The following is a 22814-nucleotide window of genomic DNA, read 5'->3' on the forward strand; positions in this document are numbered from 1 at the left end:
TCCTCTCCGCCCCGGCAGCGCACTGAGCTGTGCGCAGCCAGCGCCGGAGTTATAGACTCTGGGCACTAGAGTGTGCCTAGAGTCTATAATGAATGCACAGGTCACCGAGAAAATGGCCACGGCGGCCATTTTACCTGTACTGCGCAACGATGGGAAAATGGCCGCCGCGGCCATGGCCCCTCCAGTGTTGCAAACTATCAGTAACATCAGAATATTGCATGGAGGGTGTTGGTTGGGGGGACGGCACCGATGGTTCTTCTCGCACAGCGCACCACAATGTCTAGTTACAGCTCTGCCATAATATCTAGTTATGGATCCCATTCATTTACTAATCTTTGTATCTCAGTAACTATCATAGAGCATATTACATTTTACTTAAAATGTCATTGTAATATATTTATATTTCTGTATAATAATTAAGAATACCTGATGAGTATAAAATGAGGAGGACAATGTCCCAATGACGTGAATCAGACTCATTAAGTTGTATAATGTTCTCATGGAGTCATTTAGGTACTATGGTGTCTGTTTTCTCTTTTTAGGGTTTTGCGGCAGAAATTGCCCCCCGCGATCTCTATGCCAAGGAAACATCTGGCAATACGGTAAGTGCTCTCAGTGTGGCTACTATCACTTTCCTTATTACCTAGCATTTATACGGGTTGGGTACGGGATGCCGGCACTTGGGATCCCGGCGGTCAGAATCCCTATACCGGCATCCGGGCAGGGGTAGAATACTGACACCTGTCGGTAAGTATCCTCACACTATCCCGCCCTCCTTGTACCATAACCCTAACCTTCCCTCTAGTGTCTAACCACTAACCCTCCCCCTACCCCACTACTTACTGTCGGAATGCCTGTGCGGGGATTCTGACTGGTGTGGGGATTCCGGCGCTGGCATTCTGAGCCCTGGCATCCCACCTGCCGGGATTTATACTACATCCCATTTATACATCTATTTGTCATACCAATGTAATTCTTATTACACTGACATTTACATCTCATATTACTCCTCATGTATCATCATTTATACACAATTTGGAGAAAGGAAAAATAAGTTTCTTGTACTGGAAATGACCGGACAGAGACATAGGGCCTGAGTCATTAAGAATCGCTATTGCAATCGCAGCTCTGTAATCGCACGCAGGTCTGCTGAAATAATATGCTAATGATCGCTATCACACTACCGTCACACTGCCAGCATAGACGCCCACTGACTCCCACTACCACTATCTCACATCCGTAATACCCTGCACACCTCCATAAACATCGGTAACATCGAGTACCATCGGTCCCTCACGCAGAATTACAGCAGTCCTGACCTTACTTAGAAATTGCTGACCTTGTTACACACAGTGAGTACATAGCTGCGTATACAATCACAATGGCTAATTTATGCACGTCCATGCAACGGCGTTCACACAGACAGACACGCCTCCGTTTCTGCGACCACCTCCCGTCACCACCCCCAAATGCTCACTGCCTATCACTCACTCTGCGTGGTCTCCGTGATCTCAGTGTGATCACAGTGGTGTCTACGCGAACGTCTACGCAGTACGCAACAATCGCCCATCTGCGTGCGCTTTAGTAATAGCGATCTGTAATGGATCAGGCCTATAGGCCATTATAGCTGTAAATTAAATAATAATAATTGTCAGTTTTAGATTTATTGCCACCAGTATTGACAGGTCCATAAGATAAGCTACATATATAACACTAAGAAATGTGACCATAAGCATTGGGTGCAGAGGGTGCGGCTGCTATGGGGCCCGGACCAACCTGTGGCCCGGCCCTCCCCCTGCACCTACGGTGCCAGGCCTCTGTCCGCAGCCCTTCCCTCCGCACTCCCCTTTACTCCACTTACCTGCTCCGTGGTCGCGCCGCCCCCCCCCGCTCCATTGGTCGCGTCTTCCCAGTAAGCTCCGCCTCCAGCTCTTCCCATTGACTGATACTGGGAGAAGGTGTGGTCGCCTCCTCCCAGCATCAGTCAGTGAGATGGAGCTGACCGGGTGAGAAGGTGTGCCTGCCCTGCACAGCGCGACCATGGATCAGGTAAGTCGGGGAGTGAGGAGGGTGCGTGGGAGGCCTCAGGCCAAGGGGGTCCACAGAACGAGAGTCCACTCTGGTCAATATTGCGGAGCTTAATTTCTCCATAACTGTAACTATATAAGCATGTGTATTGCAAAAATTTATGTACAGTTTAATAGAGCCAGGTCTATTAGGATAGTGGGCCTGATTCAGAGCCGCTCGTAAGCGGCCGCTCGTTCGCTCCGATCGATGTTCGCACATCTGCGCATGCGTATGGGTTGTAATGCGCATGCGCCAACCAGTCAGTGCGGTCAGAAATCGTGTGCTCGCAAAATAGCGATTGCCTGCTAATTTGAGTGACAGGATGAGGCGTTTGTGGGTGCTAACAGGGGAAGGTGCTTGAAAACGGGGAGTGGAGTTCCGAACGCAGGCGTGTCAAATGGTCAAAACGGGCGTTTTAAGGGTGTGCATAATTAACAAAGCAGCGTCATCGACCACGTCACTTGGTTGTCTTTTAGCCTGAACTGCTCGCATGATTGCGATAGGAAAATGCTACCACAAGAATAGCGAGCAGTTCATACGCCTTTCGATGTACTCAATTAATCTAATAAATAACGGAGATGACGTATGATACGAGCGGCCAAGGGGCGCCTTTACAAAATAGCGAGCGCATGTTTCGTTCGCTCGCTCAGACATAGAGGCGTCAACAAACCGCAAAGAGCGAGCGCTCAATTTAAATAGCCGGCTACTTTTTCTGAACGAGAGTCCGCAAATAGCGTCCGGCTCTGAATCAGGCCCAGTGTCTCAAATACTCAGGAGAACGTACAGATGTTACTTATACTTTATCATTACTTACTTTTCATTAGAATTCTTTGGGGAATTGTATTCTGGTTACATTTTACCTGTCATTGCTGTTATCTTTAGCGTATACTCACTATTATTAAAACATAAACGTTTAATTCTTCCTATGAATTGATGATCTGAAACTTTCATTGATTTCCTTTTAGATGAAGACTACATCTCGTTGTAGCGCACGTTCTGTCGTCCATCTGGAATGTGCCCTTAGAAGGTGATGAAAAGATCCGCTTGGGCCGAGGCCGTCACCTTGCTGCATTGTCCACTAACACCATTGGCCATTTATCATATAACATCTTACCCATTAAATAAACATCATTGGTGATTTTAGTGGTTTCAATTCATTACATTTCACAATTGAATTTTATTGTAACCTTATTTTATTGTATTCTTGTTACATAACATTATTCTTAGATCTCATAAGGTTTATGTTAGGGCAGTACCAGAGAGAGATGATAAGACCATTAGAACTGGAGGTCTTCACATTTAGCAAGCTGCCTTTCCCTTACAGCGAGACGTGCTTAAGCCCTGGGGATTGTACCATCTACATTTCCCACCCCACAAACACACTAATACATAGTAGGTTTTTGGACTGTGGGAGGAAGACGAGGCACCTGGAGGAAACCACACAAACATGGGGAGAACATATAAACCACACACATATAGAGATCAGGTCCAAATATAACCCATGACCCCAGCACTGTGAGGCAGTAGTGCTAACCACTGTATATTCATGAGACAGTAGTTGCTAATTTACCAGTAACAAGTAACATCACGGAGGCATACGGCACTGGTTCCTGGTGACTACACAGACTGAATAAGCATTAATATGGACTGTGTACAGGGCCGGCACTACCATTAAGCAGCTTTAGGCATCTGCCTAGGGCACCAGCACCTGAGGGGATGGCACTGAGGCTGCCAGCACAATAATAAGGATGTCTCTGATGTCATTATTTTACTGAACACTGGTGGCAACCACAGTTTGCAAAAGCCGTGGCCACCACCCCTGCACTTGTCAGCTGCTGTCTGGCTGAGACTGCAAAAAAAAAAAATGTGGTAATTTATCATTAGGGGGGATGTCCAAAGGCTTCTGAAAGAAATCCCCACATTTCTATCCAAAATTAGGGATTTTGCATTTTTTTTCTCCAGGTCTGGGATGGAGAAAACTTTTCTCCAGTTTTTTTTTCTCCATTTTCGCCTGTTTGAGGTTTTCAACAGTTTTTTTTTTTTTTGCAAAATACAGCCGTTTTCGCCGCTAATTGAATACGGCCCAATATTTTGGAATTGCGGGCAATTTACAGGGCCTTGTGTCAAGCAAGACATCTTCTCTAAGGTCTTCTGGTCACAATACGCTTTGACAAAGCCAGGGCCATCGCCTACATAAATCATCCAGGAAGCACAAGGAGCCTGTAAGTCATGCAAGAAGTAAGCAGAATCATCTGATGGGCAAAACGGTTCTCCCAACTCTGCCAGCAGTCTACATTCCGGAAGGCAAAAATTGCGAGGCACACTATCTCAGCCATCAAGATAGTGGACTACTCATGGACTACTGGGTCCACCTCTCCATAGACATATTTGCATCCCATCTGAATCCCAGGATGCACAGCTACTGCTCCAGGATTTGAGAGCAGAGTGCTTTATTACTGGATGCACTGTCAGTCCCCTGGGCCTTCCCATTAATTTATCTCTTTCCTCCAATGTCCCTACTGCCTTGGGTCATCCGCAAGCTGAAACTAGTGGACAAGATCATCATCCTGGTCATTTCATATTGGCCATCAAGGGCATGGGATGCCGTTCTCAGACGCATGTTGGTGGCACCACATTGGTGGCTTCCCCTAGGTCGGATCATGTCTCGCAAGGCACTTTTCTACATCAGGATCTTCATTGACTGGCTTTGATAAGGTGACTGTTGAGACAACCCTCCTGAAGGTCATAGGTTTCTCGAATGCTGTGGTCTGTTGTATGCTTTGTACTAGGAAACCCAGGGCATAACGAAGGTTGAGGCCGCTGCATAGAGCGGGTTGCCCTGGGGGCGGAACCTGCCATGCTCACCAGCCACTACAATGGGGGGAGGAGGAGGAGCACCCAGTACCGATCTTCAGCACTCCACGCACAGGCAGGTTGCTGGCTGCCACAGACTCCTTTCACCATACAGTCAAACAGCCACTAGTCAGGGGAGCTCTGTGCCGCCCCCGTCTGTACTTGGTTATCTCTGACAAACCAGGGTCCCCGATGGAAGATTGCGCTGCAGCCCGGACAAGCACAGGAGGAATCCGGTGACGTGATGAGTGGAGGGGGGCTAGGGTGTCGGCGTATAGTAAGAGGTGTTATTATATGCTCATTTGTGCCAGTGATCACAACAAATGTCATCTGAAATGCTGTGTGCTTGTCATCTACTTTATAAATTACAAAATTGAAGGTTGAAGCATTTTAATTGGAATGGTTGTGGAGGAGCATATTCTTATTTTGTCCACATTTCCTTTTGCCCCCTTATGCCCCTGTCTCCATATGGAAATGTACTGACACCAATTTCCCTCCATTGTCAGCAATACAGAATATTTTGGTGACATACAGTGTCACATGTTTACCATACTTGCCGACTATCTGGCCGCCCCTTCCGGGAGGGAGCAGCCAGATCGGCATTACTGGGGGGCGTGGCCGGCCAGATGACACGTTTTGTGGGCAGAGCCACGTGAGCGCGTCATTTTGGCCCCGCCCCCGCTACACACTGCCGATATTACAGGCAGTGTGATGCAGGGGGCGGTGCCAAAATGACGCAAATCGCGTCACCGCCCCCCTTTGCTGCCGGGGGTTTTACAAACAATTGGGGTCGCCCGGAGGGGTCGTCGGCAGCCGGGAGACTTGCCTGCCTTCCCGGGAGGTCGGGAGCGGCACCCGATTGTCGGGAGGCTCCCGATCAAATCGGGAGCGTAGGTAAGTATGATGTTTACATAAGGTCACTGTAATTTAATTTGGTCTAGAACATACCAAACTGGCAATAGATACGCTCATAGGTGGATCTAGACACGCCTTATGGGTGGTGTTGGCAACGCCCCTCATTGGCGCTTGCTACTTCCGTAAATGATCTCCCTGAAACTACTTTTCAAAAGTAGTAAAGTGTGCCTTAGAATGCACCCGGCTTTCAGCTTCCAGCTATGGCACTGTCTACTTGCACTCATTAGTAGGGGTGTAGTGAGACCAGAGCTCATGCTCCAGCCAGCATACTATACTACTAGGCTGATCTATTAGTGAATCATAGCCTTCTTTAATACCAAGTCATAGTATGCACCATTAGGATTAGGGAGACTATATAAATAAAAACAATTGTTTTGTTTATAATACTTACTATATGCTAACCACCATTCAATCAATACCGTTTGTCAACAAAGCAGGCAAATGGTGCAAACATTATATTATTTACAACCATAATGAAAAAGCTGCAAAATAATTTGCCATAGGATACACATACTTCAGACGCCGTAGCTACACTCCACACCGCTGTGCTTTAGACAAGAAAAACATGTAAACACCGTGCCTCAATACTGGACAACAGAAGAACCCATGTAGTATTGTTATGGTGCGTACACACTGGGCGATAAAGTGGACGACAGAACGATAACGATATCGTTCAGTCGTCCACTTTATTGTCCATTTTTTACACCAAAACGATGAACGATGACGACGGCGCGCGTTCCCGCGGGTCGTTCGTCATCATCGTTCATCGGGCTGACATGCAGGCCAACCTGACAATCTCGTCAGGTTGCTGCATGTTGGGGAATGGGGGAGAGAGCCCGGCGCTGAACGATATCGTTCAGCGGCTGTGCTCAATGTCATGAACGACATTGAACACAGCCTGCCGAGGACAACACTACACGATATCGCTCAGGGAGCATATCGTGTAGTGTGTACGCACCATTAGTATATTGGACACTGCTCATCTCTAGCCCAGTGAACAGGACAAAGAAGGATAAAGGTTCTTGTTGCATTATGCTGTTCCGATCACAAATTTCACTGTAAATTAAAAAAAGGCAAAGCTGGAATGGGTATTTTATTATATAATAAAGTTCATGACCTAAATTAGTAAATATCCACTTTTCAATGTTCAACGTTTACATTGAACAAATGGATGTTTGGTAAATGAGAAGGACAGAAAATAACCGAAGACTATCACCTTCTCAGAGGCGCCAAGATCTGGGTGAGGCGAGTATGGATTATCCTCGCATGGGTCTATGTGTGGGGCCCATGAGTATAGGGAAAGGATAACCAGCTGACGCAGCGACCACTCTTTGCCAGGGGGAGGGGGGTGCATAGCTGTACCCTGTCTAGTGGCCACACACCCCCAGCACCCGGGTCGGTCTGAAGGCTCTGCGATCCTGAATAGTGCATTCTGCTTCTACTGAGCTGTGAATCAGGTAAAACCATCAACTGTGGCTCCCTATGGGCTACTGTGCAGAAACAACCATCCAGTCACTTAAATGGGACTATAAAATAAAACATCTTGTCACAAATAATAAATAATTTGGATCAAATTATTGGAGTCACACTGATGTACAGATACATAGATTATACGTTAAATCCATCATGATATATTAAAACTTTGTCATGTCTGATACACTCCCTATTAATATTGGACAGACACACAAATAAGGCTAGTGAACTGAATTCTAAAAACAATGTTAGGCGCCTTTAGTAGATGCTATAAGGTTTGATAAGTAAGCTCTTATGAGCAGGGCCCTCTACCCTCTTGTGCTTCTCCCTACTTTAGTTTCATCTACTTCTTACTCACCACTAGGGCACCTAACACTTGGTTGCTTATGCTCTGTTGCTTATCTGGGTGTTATTGGCTCTAATGTAGCAATGTATGTTATCCATGTCCTGGTCCTGTATTGTATTGTACTGTAAGTCACTTGTCTACAATTTGTTTATGTACTTTGTAAGGCGCTGCGGAACACTTGTGGTGCCATATAAATAAATGATAATAATAATAATAATAATAATAATAATAATAATAAATAAGGATTTCACTTGTGTCTCAGTGACCAGTGCCTCAAGGAATGTGTTCTTATATGCAGGGCCGGCTCCAGGGGTCGGAGCACTCTGTGCCGGCCCTTAACAGAGCACCCTTGCATTGCGTGCGGCTGCGACCGAAATTGGGGACGTAACCTAATTACCGTAGGCCACGCCCCCTGCGTAACGTCAGGCTGGGGGAAGCCTCACTAGCTGGGTTTCCCCCAACCCTCTCCCGTCACTGAATGAATGCCGCGTGCATGCACGCAGCATCCATTCAGACTCCAGGGGTCCGGCACCGCAGCACAGCTGCAGCGGTGGAGGTCCCCAACCTCCCGTTTTGACCACCAGCAGGCCACTTCGGCTCACGGATGGAACAGCGGGACAATACTGTCCCGCTGAAATCGGGATGCCGGGGAGGGGTGCTCCCTCTATGGGTGGCGCCCCTATGCGACCGCACTGGTCGAACACCCCTAGAGCTGGCCCTGTTATATTAGTAGGGCCATGAGTGACCATATTGCTATTTCTGTGTTGTTGATAACGTCTCTGCATAGAGGATTTAGTGGAAAAAAAAAAAGTTTTCAGCTCAAATTTCTGTGAGCCAGAGACGCAGCGTAAATCCACAGTCACTCTTCATGTCTCTCTGTGCAGGGATGAGAGCAAGATGCTGGCATTTTGTGTCCCTTTCTAATGAAAGCTCTCATTAGGCGCAAGTCTTGTACCAATCTAATTGCTGTTTTCGGTGCACTCTAATCTGCTCTTTGAAACTCGACTGTCATCATTTCACACATTCTTTTATAAAAATATTTCCTGATACCGCTTGGTACCTTGGCTGCCTCCACCGTAGTTATAGCAAATTGGTTATGCGGTCAGACACCATACAGAACGAAGTAAGATAAAACAGGCCCTAATCATGGAGAAATGCGATTATCAGTTCCTGACCAAGTTATGTATCATATACACTTGGGACATGTTGGGATTTCCTACAGTCGGGCTGAGTAAATTATCTAAATAAACATGGACAGATCATCTGCTCCCATACAGGTACTTTAAGCCCCTGGTAAAATCCACACGGTAGTTGTCATGTGAAAGAATTACAGTAACATTTTTCCATCCAGCTTAAGGAACCATTTTACACTTTTGCAATCAGCGCACTCAGGTTTTTGTCCATTCCTGTTTATCTGGCGAGTTTCCAAACGTTTTTTTTTTTGTACAAGCAAATTCACCCAGGAGGCATACTTGCCAACATTCAGCTCCCTCCTTCCGGGAGGGAACTGAATGTCTGCGCACAGTGGGGGGCGTGGCAGGGTAATGACGACACATTGGGGGCGGGGGCACGCGATCGCATCATATTGACCCGCCCCCTCTTCACAATGCCGAAAATAACGGCATTGTGAAGCAGGGGTCGGGGCAAAGATGACGCGATTCAGTCCGAATGGGGGTTTCTATTAGTAGTCGGGGGGAGCAGGCGGCAGCCAGGAGGCTTGCCTGCCTTTCCAGGGGGCCGTGAGCAGCACCTGATATTCGGGAGGCTCCCAAACAAATCGTGAGGGTAGGCAAGCCTGCCCAGAGGGGTAACTAGTGTTAAAACTGTAGGGAAACTGTAGGGACTATCGATCCCCTTCGGTGTTTCCTCTTTCTCCTTTAGGTATTCTAACATTTTGACTTCCACTCAGAGACTTTGGGCTCTAGTTACTAAGCAGTGTTAGGGGACAGAGTGAAAAGTGATAAGGTGCCAGCCAATCAGCTCCCAACTGTCATTTTTCAAACACAGCCTGTGAGATGGCAGTTGGGAGCTGAAGCTGATTGGCTGGCACCTTATCACAGACTTATCACTTTTCACTCTGTCTCATAACACTGCTTAGTAACTAGACCCCTTAACTTCTTATTTTATCTGAACACAACCATACTACAGCAATTGTAGAGACACTTAGGTCTGAAATGGGTCTCCAAGGGATTCTCACAAGGAGATGGTTGTGCAGAAAGCCTGTTAGCTTTAGTACAGGGGCAGACGGTCACCCACCACTCTCTTATTTTGGAGATAAAGCAGATGTATTCAACAAGTGCCCCTCCAGCTGCTGCGGAACTGCAAATCCCAGCATGCCCTGACAGTTTTGATATTAGGGCATGCTAAAACTGTGGCAGTGCATGCTGTGGAGGAATAATTCCAATGGCAGCTGGAGATAAAGCACCTATTGTATGCCAGGGGCCATCGTTAATGTTTTTTACTTTTTGGAATGTTGCATACAATGCCAAAGATATGTCACACAGTCCTCTGTGTCCATTCTCGGTTGGTCTCAGCACTGCTCCATAGTGCTCTATGCTGACTTTGTCAGCAGCGTAAGTCCCCCTTCCTATTGGGGAGGGGGCATGGCACCTTGTTAGCTTTATTTGTGCACTGACATCACATAGATGGGCAGCTCAAATGAGGCTTCTCTATTAAACCATCAGAGTATTGGGCTCACTACTTTGCTATAGCTGCTTCGCTACTATCCTTGTACAAGTGTTCCAGTGTATGACATAACTTGTTACTGGTCATTTTCTGCCTTACCACCTGTGCATTCCGAGATCTGCCTGTCTATAGACGTTGGTTTGCCTGTTACTCCACTCTGTAATTCCCTTGTGGCTTATCCGTCACCTCTTGTGTACTCTTCGGCTTGCTGACATATCCTTGTGTAAACCCTATAAGTCTATATCATGCAAGAATCCAATGCAGGGGCTGTACCCTATGTGAGGCAGAGCAAAGCCCAAACCTTGTGAGGGGCCCTGGAGAATACCACTGGTGCATTAGACTCCATGTCTCAGAGAATACCACTGGTGCATTAGACTCCATGCCTCGGAGAATACCACTGGTACATTAGACTCCATGCCTCGGAGTATACCACTGGTACATTAGACTCCATGCCTTGGAGAATACCACTGGTGCATTAGACTCCATGCCTCGGAGAATACTACTGGTGCATTAGACACCATGCCTCGGAGAATACCACTGGTGCATTAGACTCCATGCCTCGGAGAATACCACTGGTGCATTAGACTCCATGCCTCGGAGAATACCACTGGTGCATTAGACTCCATGCCTCGGAGAATACCACTGGTGCATTAGACTCCGTGCCTCGGTCTTTACTTGCACAAATATTAGTTGATAGACCGGGTCGGACTGGCCCACAGGAGTACAGGGGAAATTCCAGGTGTGCTCCATTGCCTGAGGGCCCCATCCCTTCTTATAATGTCATGTTCCAGACTTGTGCACCCAAATTATACAATGTTACAAAATTATATCCAACTTTCTAGCAAAATACAAAGCTAAAATGCAATCATTAGTGTGACAAACAGACCTGCAACACTTTTGTATTTCCCCTTGAAATAAATCCCGTTAGTTTTATAACGAGAAGTAGGAAATTGGACACGATGACCCGCTTATTACTGTGACCATAGTTTAGTAAGAAAAACCTAAGTTCTTGGTTTAGAACTAAAATTCTATAATTTTTCAACAAATGTTATCAGCCGCCTGTGCTATTGCTTTCCTACGTGTCACATAAACCCCCTAGAGTCCTAAAAGTGATTAAACAGTGAAAATGTTCCCCCCGCCTGTATGTGCTTAGTCAGTATGCAGCACAATTCTGGATGTTCCACTCTCATGGCTGTTGTTGGACAGCAAATGGTGCGTGAGACATAAAGAGCCAACACAACGGTATTCTCAGAGGTCAGGAAACACAGGGTTTGAAGGATGAGAAGGGTTATAAGAATCAGCAGAAAATAAATCATCTCAGCTTGAAGGTGCCATAAACACAGATGCAGCCAGAAGCCATGTAAGAAATGTACATAACTATTACACTACTACAGAACCAATAAACTCAAAGTCCTGTAGAACACGGCTTTCTTTATATGCGGGTATAAAGAACTACCCATAACCACAAATGTATAGTATATGTAACAGCTTTAAAAGCTATTCTAACACTAACATAAAGTTATTTAAAAAAAATAATAATAATAACTTCTACCCAAACTTGACTACTCGCCCGAATCCACCAGGAGACTCATACATTTTTGGGTAGTCCCTCGGGAAACAGTGAGTGCTCCTCCCATATCACTCCCAATTCCTAATGAAATGGCCAAGCAGGGAGGATAATGGCGCAAATTGTGGGTCTAAGCTGAGCGAGACGGAGCCCAGATGACACCATTCTATAGGAATCAGATCACTTTGGCCCCGCCCCTCTTCACAGACATGCGATTTGCAGCATCATGTCAGGAGGGCGTTGCCCCCATGATGTGTCAGCCACATCTTCCCTTCGGGCTCCCCATGGGGAGGAGCAGGGTCATAACTAGGGTAGTGCGACCTGTGCCATGGCAAAGGGCAGGGGGCACTGTGTGGGCCTGTCAGTTTTCCTGTTTGTCATCATTCTCACTTCTAACTTCCTCTTCTTTATCCCCAGCATCTCCTGGCCTCCCCTATCTCTTCCCTGGCCCTTCCCCATGAGGCCATGGCCCTTTTTCAGGTGCACTCTCTTATGTCCATATTTTAAAAATTGATGGATTTAAAGCGGCGAGTTTTTTAAACGATTAAACCAGGCTCTGTGTACAATCTATGTGAGATAAATACTCTTTTTCCCACCCTAGTTTAACCTCAAAGGTTCTTATAAACTCTTTCTTATTTCTCGTTTTGTCTATTTACGTAATTTCTATTGTCCTTCTTGCCCATTTAAAATAAAGACTTTAAAAATAAATAAAGAATCTGCCTAATGTAACTTTTGGAGAACAACTTTTAGGTTTTTTTTTCCCACCTGATGAAGTTTTGTTCATATCTGATATAAGTAATGAGAATATGATCATATCAATATGTCTGTATTGCATATATATCGGAATTATACACCCAACGTTCACTGGTTTCATACACTGTGGTAAAGTTGCACCTCTAGGGCCGAATTTAAATAGCCCCGTTAATTTAAAAGGGGTGAAAAAGGGTGGTAGCCTCGGGCTTCAACACCCTGGGGCTATTCAATTCCAGACCCATTTGCACCTGAGCCCCTTTTTAACGCCCATTAAATTAACGTGTTAACGGGCGTTAACACATTGAATCCCTCTTTAACGGAAAATTATTTTCGGGTCTGACCAGATCCGAAAACAAACCCCCCATTAAGTGCAGCCTGCGGACTGCCTTTCGGGGCTAAATGAATAGCCCCAGGGGGATCAATTGGCTAATTGAATTCCACCCGTAGATGTACAACTAAGGGTGGGCTAAGAGAGAATGGGGCCCCGTGTGCACTCTCTGTGTGGGCCCCCCGCCCTCCATCGCTGGCGCAGTTGCAGGGTAAGTTCTGGCACTATGCCAGAATCTTTACACATGGGAAGGTCTCTGGGAATATGGCGTCCATGTCATGTTCTCGATTTCTCTACTGCGCATGCGCATATCTCTGAGAAAATGGCGGCTGTGCCATTTTCCCAGTGAAAGCGGTGGCGCCGGACTCCAGAGAGGTAAGTAGAATATATGAGTGCCCGATGTGTATTGTGGACCCAGGGGCCCACGTGCACCCGGAAAACTCTGTACTCATTACAGATACGCCCATGCATACAACACCAGTTCCGAAGTGTTATATCGGTAAATGTCTCGTTGATGCTGGCGGTAGACACCATCTCAGGTGCCCCAGCGGAAGATCAAAGGTCCAATTTATTGACTTATAAAGCCATGTTGTATCTTATGCATACACCACTTCCTGAAACTGCCAAAACGTGAAGCTTTGGAACACGGAAATGTATTATTTATTACATATCATTTTTATGACAGCAGCAAGGACGCTGCAGGAATTCATCTAATCTATATGCGTAAAAAAATATACAATGCATTCTAAGAGAACGTCAATCCCTCATCTCATGAATAATAGATGACCAAGAAAAAGTGAATACAATAGAATTAACTCACCAGGAATATTCGTTCCAGTTGGTCCTGTATGTCTTTCATTCCTGGAAAAGCAGCAACACCCTGGATCATTTCAATGAATATGCATCCTACTCCCCTGCCATAGAGAACAGAGAAGAATACACACATTTAATGTATATGTCAGGATCAATATGTCATTGTCCGGCCTACTCTAGCTACTTAGTACATAAAGCTGCTGGGCATTCAGACACATGCATCGATTAATGTCAATAGTAACAGCATATTACAGGCTTACGGTGCTGTTCTGAATACAGTGTAAACTTTATATAAAATATGCCCTATTTAGAAGTAGGGTGTATTTCTACTTTAAAAAAAAATGCTTAGTAAAGCACAGGAATACATACTGTGCGCCGAACCTGATCTTTGTTCATATAGCAAACTTTGGGCATGACTGTAGGCTGCCAATAATGACAATGGACCGATATTGATTTTCTTATATGTTAGAGCCTGGAGCATATCACATGTATAAAATACCTTTTACACTGGTGCTAGAAAGTTTGTGAACACTTGTTAGAATTCTCTGATCTTTTACATAAATGCGACCTTAAGGGCCTGATTCCGCATGGATCGCAAGTCTGCATTCACACGTACCCGGCCGCTGCGATAATATGATAATGAAAACACTGCCACCGCACCGTAATATGAAGACGCCCACTTACCTTCACTCACATCCGTAATAATGTGCAAGATAGCGAAAACATCTGTATAATCGAGAACCATTGGACTAATACGCAGAATAGTGGGTGACCTGACCCTCCAGCAGGAATTGCTAAACTTCCTGCACGCAGTCAGTACTCAGGCTGCGTATGGGCTCGCTGTGGATAATTTATGCACGCCCATGCAACAGCGTTCGAGCGCACCGACACGCCTGTGTTTGCACGACCCCCCCCCGTCACCACCCACAAATGGCACTTCCTGTCAATCACTAAGTAATGGGTCTGCATACTGCCTGCGATCGCTGGTTCGCGCACTGCGTCTTATACGATGTGCAGATTGCGAAAATCGTCAGAGTGCGTGCCTCTTAGCACTTGTGATCCGTGCTGAATTAGGCTCTAAGGCAAGGGTCTTCAATCTTGGTCCTCCAGCTGCTGTGGAACTACATATCCCAGCATGCACTGCCACCTTTTTGATATAACAGCATGCTAAAACTATGGCAGTGCATGCTGGGATGTATAGTTCCACAGCAGCTGGAAGGCCAAGGTTGAAGACCCCTGCTCTAAGGGGTCTATTTACTAAGCAGTGTTAGGAGACAGAGTGAAAAGTGATAAGGTGCCAGCCAATCAGCTCCTAACTGCCATCTCACAGGCTGTGTTTGAAAAATTACAGTTAGGAGCTGATTGGCTGGCACCTTATCACTTTTCACTCTGTCTCCTAACACTGCTTAGTAAATAGACCCCACAGTCATAAAAAAAAAAGATATGGAGGACCCAATAAATCCAATGACAAACAAAAGGATAGAACTTTGTAGTTACTGGGATTCAGTAACTGGTGGCCGCCACTGAGCAGCACTGACTTCAATCAAACTTTACAGGTAACACAAAATGTTTTTGCATCAAACATTTTAATTCTTGAAAATGGACTTGTGTGTTTAGGGTCATTGGGCCTGATTTAGCATGGATCGCTATTGCGATCGCAGCAGTGAATACGCACGGGGGGTCTGCTGAGAAAATATGCTAATGTTGCAATCGCAAAGCCGTCACACAGCCAGCATAGACGCCCATTAGCGCCATCTCACATCCGTAATACCTTGCAGTCCTGCGTATACATCGAGTAACATCGGCCCTTCACACACAACTACAGCAGGTCTTACCAGCCGCAGAAACTGCAAGTCTTGTTGAACGAAGTGAGTACTCAAGCTGCGTATGCCATCTCAGTGGCTAAGTTATGCATGCCCAGGAAACAGCGTTCAAACGGACTGGCATACCTGCGTTTCTCTGACCACTACCCCATCACCACCCCCAAACGCTCACTCTGCGATAGCTTTCATTCTGCTAGAGTGATCCCAAAGCGACTGCAATGCTAACTCACGCACACGCACTGTGCTGCATACGCATGTGCAGCACGCACCATCGACCAATCTGCGTACACTGTTGCAAAAGCGATCCATGCTGAATCAGGCCCATTGTCTTGCTAAAAGGGATATATTTATTAAAGTGAGAGTTTTTTAAAGTGGAGATGTTGCCTATAGCAACCAGATTCTAGCTCTTATCTTCTAGAAGGTGCTAGATAAATGTTAAGTAGAATCTGATTGGTTGCTATGGGCAACATCTTCACTTCTAAAAACCCTCACTTTAGTAATTATACCCCTGTCTCACCTTCTGCTGAGCATCAGCTCACAGGATAATTCATAATTACATCAATGACGGCAAAGCCATCTTGATCCCGTGGCTGTAAAATATCCACAATCCATGATACTGCTACAAACGTGTGGAGGGGTTGGGATGATGATATTATATTGGAGGGGTTGGGATGATGGTATTATATTGGAGGGGTTGGGATGACGGTATTATATTGGAGGGGTTGGGATGATGGTATTATATTGGAGGGGTTGGGATGATGGTATTATATTGGAGGGGTTGGGATGATGGTATTATATTGGAAGGCAGTGTTTAGTTTTGTTGACGCCAAAAAGTAAAAAAATAGTTTTAGACTCATCTGACCAAAGAACAGAGGCGTAACTGTAGCAGGTGTATTGTTTTGGGGCCCAGTTAAGGGTCTCGCCACAGAGAGAGATAAAGTGGTGAGAGATAATCGGCTCCTGTCTGTCATTTTTCATACACAGCCTGTCAAATGACTTTATGATAGAGCCCAGTGATGGGCAACAGGCAGTCACAGTGTAAGTAAGTACTGTAGGAAAAGGAATGTGCTCAGAGCAATATTAGCATAAAAGACAGAAATTGGGGTAAGTTTCTGACCGCCGGGATGCCGAGCGCCGGCATCCCGTACCCATCCCGTGTGCACCTAGTCTTGAAAACAACAAGCTGCATACAGCAAAACAACGTTGTAAGCAAGATGTCTCACGTATCACAATTATATTGCAATATATCCTGCTCCTATTGGCATGCATACCAGAGTTCTTTAACAATGCTATGTTAGGATTACTTATCTGCCGGGATAGCTCTTCAGATGTAAAGCTGTTCTGGCACAGTACTGACTTCTGAGTTTATGACCTGGGAGTCCTACTGCCCTCGGCCATGCCACATGCTCAAGTCGCAGGGATCTCTCTCCGTGGAATACAACATTTTTATAAATTTTACATTCCGTAAGAGAAGGACATTTTTTTGTTTCTTTTCAGGATTTTTTCTTGATTAGGTTCATAAAATGATACATTGTACTTATAAAAAGTCAGGAAGAGCACGACAGAAAATATTGTTTTATATCTTAACTCTTTTGGTTTCGGAAGTGACCTATTTATTACTGTATTATATATTTAATTTATTCTCCATGTAGAATGTAGAAATCATTTGCAGCTGCATTGTGAGTGTTTAATACTGAAATTCGATGTATTTGTTTTCTTTAATAATCTGTTACTATATTTACAGGTGCAATTGTACGACTTATTATTATGGTGTTTCAATAAAAAATTTTCTTGGAAAAAAAAAAATGATACATCCCACCCCGTGACACTTTATTCTGTCAGTTGCATCATCGCAAAAGAGGGCCACCCTCTTCCAGAAGGGACAACTCACAGATACATTGTACCAGCTGAAGTGCAAAGCACTAGACACCACCACCAACAAGGACCAACACAGGAACTGCACCAATATGTACGTGGCACAAATGTCAGACATAGGACCTCTGAAGAAACAATCTCGCTAACATAATGAACATTGGGCCTGATTCAGACCCGCTCGCAAGCGCTATGCACTCGCAAGCGGGTTGATGGCCTGGCAGTGCGCAAACCCTGGAGCGAGAGAGAAATCACTCACTCCGGTGGTTGCATCCAAAAAAGGCGACTGTCGATGTTGATCGACAGTTCGCCCCGTTTGGTAGGCGGGCCGTGGGGGTGGCTGGCCAAACGGAGGCGTTCCCGAAGGAACGCCTGCCATTTGGGGGCATCCCCACTGACATCACGAGTTATGTCAGTTTTGAGCTTCCGGCTCTATTAGAGCCGGAAGCTCACTGGGGCTTGCGACGGACGAGACCCTACCACAAGGGTCTCGCCGCAAGCCCGATGGTCGCGACCATCACCTGGCCGCTCGCTAAAGCTGTGGGTGGTCATCCACAGCTTAGCGAGCGGCCAGGAGGCCGAACAAAAAAAAACATGCGGCCGCCCTGATTCAGAGCAAGCGCTCGCTTATTGCGAGTGTCTCTGAATCAGGCCCATTGACCAAGCAGCCAGACAATGCAACATCTGCTGCTTGCGTCCACCATTTTGAAGTGGGAGTCTGTATAACAATTTACAAAAGCTTACTTCCCTGTATTTAACACTTAAACAAAATGTATATTACATTGCTACGCTGCATCATTGCTTTACAATATAATCAATGGTTAGGTCACACCAGCAATCAGTCAGAACACACCGCTAACACAAACATGCTGCCGCATGTGAAGAATTACCCAGTGCTGATTCACTGAGAGCCCATCGCTCAGCGGCAATCCTGGCAGGTCTTCAATACGGCCTTTCAAACAAAAAAAATAAAAATCCCCAAAACAACCCATAAAGGTCTCTACAAAATTAGAACTATTTAGTTCATTTGTATTCTGGAAGAAAACACGTAATTTTGCTTTTTCTCCCAATATTTTGATAGATGGCTAAAAGAAGAAAAAAAAATGTACTAATCAATTCCTATGACTAAAGCAAATTAGAAAAGTAGGTGATTATATATAATGTTCCATCTGTCCCGGCTGATTACTGGAGAAGCTAGATTGATTAAACTGCCAGTCATCATTTAGCCTCCTCAGAGATCTATTTCACAGCAAAAGCCACAATAAATCTTCGTCAAGTGCTTATATAATCAAGAATGAAAACAAGTTAAGGTTAAAAAAAATGAAGTTCTAGAACTTTCATTACCAGAGGGAATTGCATTTTAATGCACAGACTTTCAATTGTGCTATGGTCAACATCTGCTTGTATAAAACAGTTACTGAGGGCAAAGGCCGTACTGTGGAAATACTCACCCCCAGTGTTTTAGATTCTGCTGCAAGTGACAGATCGAGCAAAAAATACATACAGATGTATCCACATACATCTATCCTCCGTGCACTACAATTCGCGTTAAACATAACGCGTTATCGCCCTTCGACCCGGTAGCGATGCACGTCTTTTCATGTGACTTTTTACTTTCCGTGATGTGAATAGGATGCACTAGCAGCTTATGCTGATTAAAATGATACATGGCGGGGGGGCGTGGCTTAACGAGTGGCCGAGTAGGACGTGGGCGCCGTTAGGTCCTGCTAACTTGGCACATTTAGGGGCCCCAAGTAACCTACCTTGGTCCTCCATCGGATTCTAGGGCTCCTCCTAACATCCTCCCCACTCGGTGAGCGTCCGGAGGCCGGAGCCGCTGCGGGAGACAGAGTTCCAGCGTCGGGGCCTGCTCCTGCTCTGAAGCCGGGGACTAAAGTTAGAGGCCGGGCGGAAGTCGCAGTCTGCGCAGGCGCGAGCGCGGCTGATCGGCGGCTCTCCCTCTTGCTGTGCTGGACTGCAGGTAACCCTCTGCCTCCCCTGTATCTGGATACTGGGCCCAGTGATGCCTTGTGGGTCCCTGTAATTAGTGGAGCTCCAGAGAATTGAGCAACCACCATCTTGAAAGAGGCATGACAAGCTCTGCTGCAGCACTGGAAATAAGAGTGCCTGTATATTTGCCTAAGTGATATATCCTGCACGTTTGCTCTGCCTGTCTACAGCAGCTTTGGTATTACATTTTCCCAGTTGGAGAGTATACTCCACAGAGTTGCTTGATCCTATATTAGCTATCATTATGGCCAGTGATTAACAAGATATGACTTTCTTTCACCACTCCTATATGTTCTGACGCTATTTAAGATCTGTGGATTCGTTGTATTATCAAGCCGTCTCATTGGTCTTCAGGTGTTCTCTAATCTATTTTACTCACTTTTCATCAATGGGGCCTAAAAGTCAGCGTGCGCCCAGTGGCGTGCCTCCTGTGAGCTTCTTTAAACAACGCTCACCTGCTCGAGGTGTTACGGAAGCTGCGTCTCATGTCACCAAGGTTAAAGGACCAGTGTCTTTAACACAGTCACCCCCGATTGCCGCTAATGCCTTACCTCCTGTCGCTACCCCTGGTGACGGGGAACCTTTAACGGTGGGGTCCATGAAACAACTTTTGGCATCCTTTAAAGAAGATATTTCCTTGGAGTTTCGGTCTGCTTTACAGTCCTGTCAGCAGTCAATTGATGACTTGGGATCACGCATCGATCATTTGGAAACTAAGATGGAGGAAGTGGTTGGATCCCATAACAACCTGATTAACTCGCACGAGCAGCTTCAATCTGAGGTTACGGCTTTGCGAAATAAAGTTGGTGACCTTGAGGACCGGTCTCGCCGCAATAATATAAAGATACGTGGGATTCCGGAATCCGTAGGTTTTCGGGACCTTCAAGACTTTGTTACGGATATCTTTACGAAGCTCTTGCCCACTACCACTATTACAGAGTTCTTAGTTGATCGTATCCATCGTTTGCCTCGTGCAAAAAACGCCCCTGCTGGAGTTCCCCGAGACACACTAATGAGACTGCATTATTACCACATCAAAGAGGCGATACTTCGAGCTGCACGTGCGACTGATTCTTCCGCTGCAGTGCTGGGAGATTTACAAATATTTGGAGATATCTCTGCGACCACTTTAGCTCAACGCCGATCGTTTCATCAAGTTACAAGTGCTCTCCGGAAGGTAGAGGTCTTGTACCGATGGGGCTTCCCAACAAAGCTGATCGTATCTCGGAATGGATCCACAGTTATAATTTCTACTCCAGATGATGGTCTTCAACTACTTCGTTCTTGGAACATTTTGTCTGATGATCCAGTACAGAAAACATCAAGTCCTCGTATCCAAAAAGAATGGTCTCTTGTGGGTTCGAATGGTTGAGGGCCAGCTTTCTTTTTGCAAGTTTTGCTGTTTTATTTCTAAGTGTTGATTGGGCCGCCATTTTGTGGGTACCCACGACCAAGGTATTCTGGACTGTTCCTGGTAAGATGCACCTATAGAGGTCATGTCCTTTAAGCGAGAAGTTTTCAATGAGTTGCCGGGACTCAGTGATTTTTCTGTGTTCAATTACTGCTACTGCCCATTAATCTTTGTTTTGGTTTTTTTTTTTTTTTTTTTCAGAATAATAGTGTCATTACACGATTTTATTTAAATGTGGAGATTTTATATGTTAGGAGTGGTGGAAGAGGGGCCCCTACCCCCCTTTTTGCTAGTTAGTGCCATCCTAATTGGTGGCCTCCTCTAGTTCCATATGGGAGCTATTTCAGTTTGTTTATTTTGTATTGTTGTTGTTTTTATTTTATTATTATTTTTTAATGTCCTTTTTTTTTCTTTTTCTTTCCTTTCTCCCCCCCCCCCCCCTTTGGTACATCGATTGTATTTTATACGTATTGTTTTATATGCTGAAATGCGATATCTTCATTATTATTGTTTATGGTTAAGGTTATATCACTAAATGTTAAGGGGTTAAACTCCCCAAATAAGAGACGTCTTGCTTTGCGATATTTTGCAAAGGCTAAGGCGCATGTGGTAGCTATTCAGGAAACCCATTTTGCTGCTTCTTCTCCGCCTAAGTTTTCTGACCATACTTATCCTCAATGTTACACTGCAAATGGACCGGAAAAAAAGGCTGGAGTAGCTATTTTAATTTCTCGTTCCTGTAATTTTGTTCTACAATCACAACATGCAGATGTGCATGGGCGTTATTTGATTTTAAGTGGTAAACTAGAAGACCAATTGGTCACTTTGGTATCTGTCTATGTCCCCAATACTAAACAGGTGGCATTCTGTAGACACTTCTGTACTGATTTGCAAAAACATTGTAAGGGTGCGGTTATGGTTTTAGGTGACTTTAATATGGTTCTTGATCAGAGGGTTGATAGATCTTCCTCTACGGTTAGATTGAAGGCTACATCGCTGCAGGACCATTCTCTGGCCTTTCAAAATCTTTTAACGGAATATGATTTGTTTGATATTTGGAGGGCAAAACATCCGACAGTACGGGACTATACCTTTTACTCGCATGTCCACAGATCATATTCCAGAATTGATTTAGCTTTGGCAGATAAGTGGACTTTACAACAGGTCCGGCAGGCTGTTATACTTCCTATGACCTGGTCTGATCATGCGCCTCTTTGTTTGGAGTGGGTATTAGGGTCACCTTGTATGGCGCCTAGGCCTTGGCGGTTAGGAGCTTATCTTCTGTCTGATTTGGAATCTAAACAGGCTCTTTCCCGTACCCTCTCTATGTATATGGAAACTAACAAACCAACAGACACTTCTATTTTTAATTATTGGTGTACATTAAATGCAGTTGTTAGAGGGACAGCTATTCAATCGGCAGCACGTATTAAGAAGGTCAATTTACAACGACAGGCTGCTCTGGAAGCTCAATTAAAAGATTTGGAGGAGCGTCATAAGAGTTCCCCTTCTGATGCTATTATTTTTTAAGACCTGATTAAGGTCAGGGATGAATGGAATAGTTTCACATTGCAGGAGGTGCATAGGAACTTATTTAGGCTAAAACAAAGGTTCTATGTTCAGGGTGATAGAGTTGGTAGAATGCTGGCGCAGAAATTGAGCGGGAAACTGGCCAAGGAGAGAATTCGTGTGATTTTCAATAAAGTTGGTGCAAAAGTGTCGGATCCTCTGGATATAGCTAATACTTTTGCTGAGTACTATTCGCAACTATACAATTTATCTAGTGATCCGCAAGTTTTTCAGCCTAAGCCGGATGAGATTGCTAAGTTTTTGAATGCTATTAAACTCCCATCGTTACCGGAAGATTTCATTCAATCTCTTGGCAATCCTTGGTCAGA

At 45.3% G+C, this 22814-nt stretch overlaps 1 protein-coding gene across 4 annotated transcripts in view; it reads right to left on the reverse strand.

The window, feature by feature from the left end:
* The window catches only part of CDK14 (cyclin dependent kinase 14), a 691508-nt gene that overhangs the window by 322200 nt on the left and 346494 nt on the right, over nucleotides 1-22814 (reverse strand). For all 4 annotated transcript variants that reach the window (XM_088459604.1, XM_088459603.1, XM_088459605.1 and 1 more), the window contains one exon: nucleotides 13808-13901. In XM_088459604.1, the coding sequence (XP_088315730.1) occupies nucleotides 13808-13901 (94 nt within the window). The remainder of the gene's footprint in view (nucleotides 1-13807; nucleotides 13902-22814) is intronic.

This window comes from Taudactylus pleione, unplaced genomic scaffold (genome assembly GCF_031769625.1).
Source record: "Taudactylus pleione unplaced genomic scaffold, aTauple2 ptg000916l, whole genome shotgun sequence".
In the NCBI taxonomy this organism is placed as follows: Eukaryota; Metazoa; Chordata; class Amphibia; order Anura; family Myobatrachidae; genus Taudactylus; species Taudactylus pleione.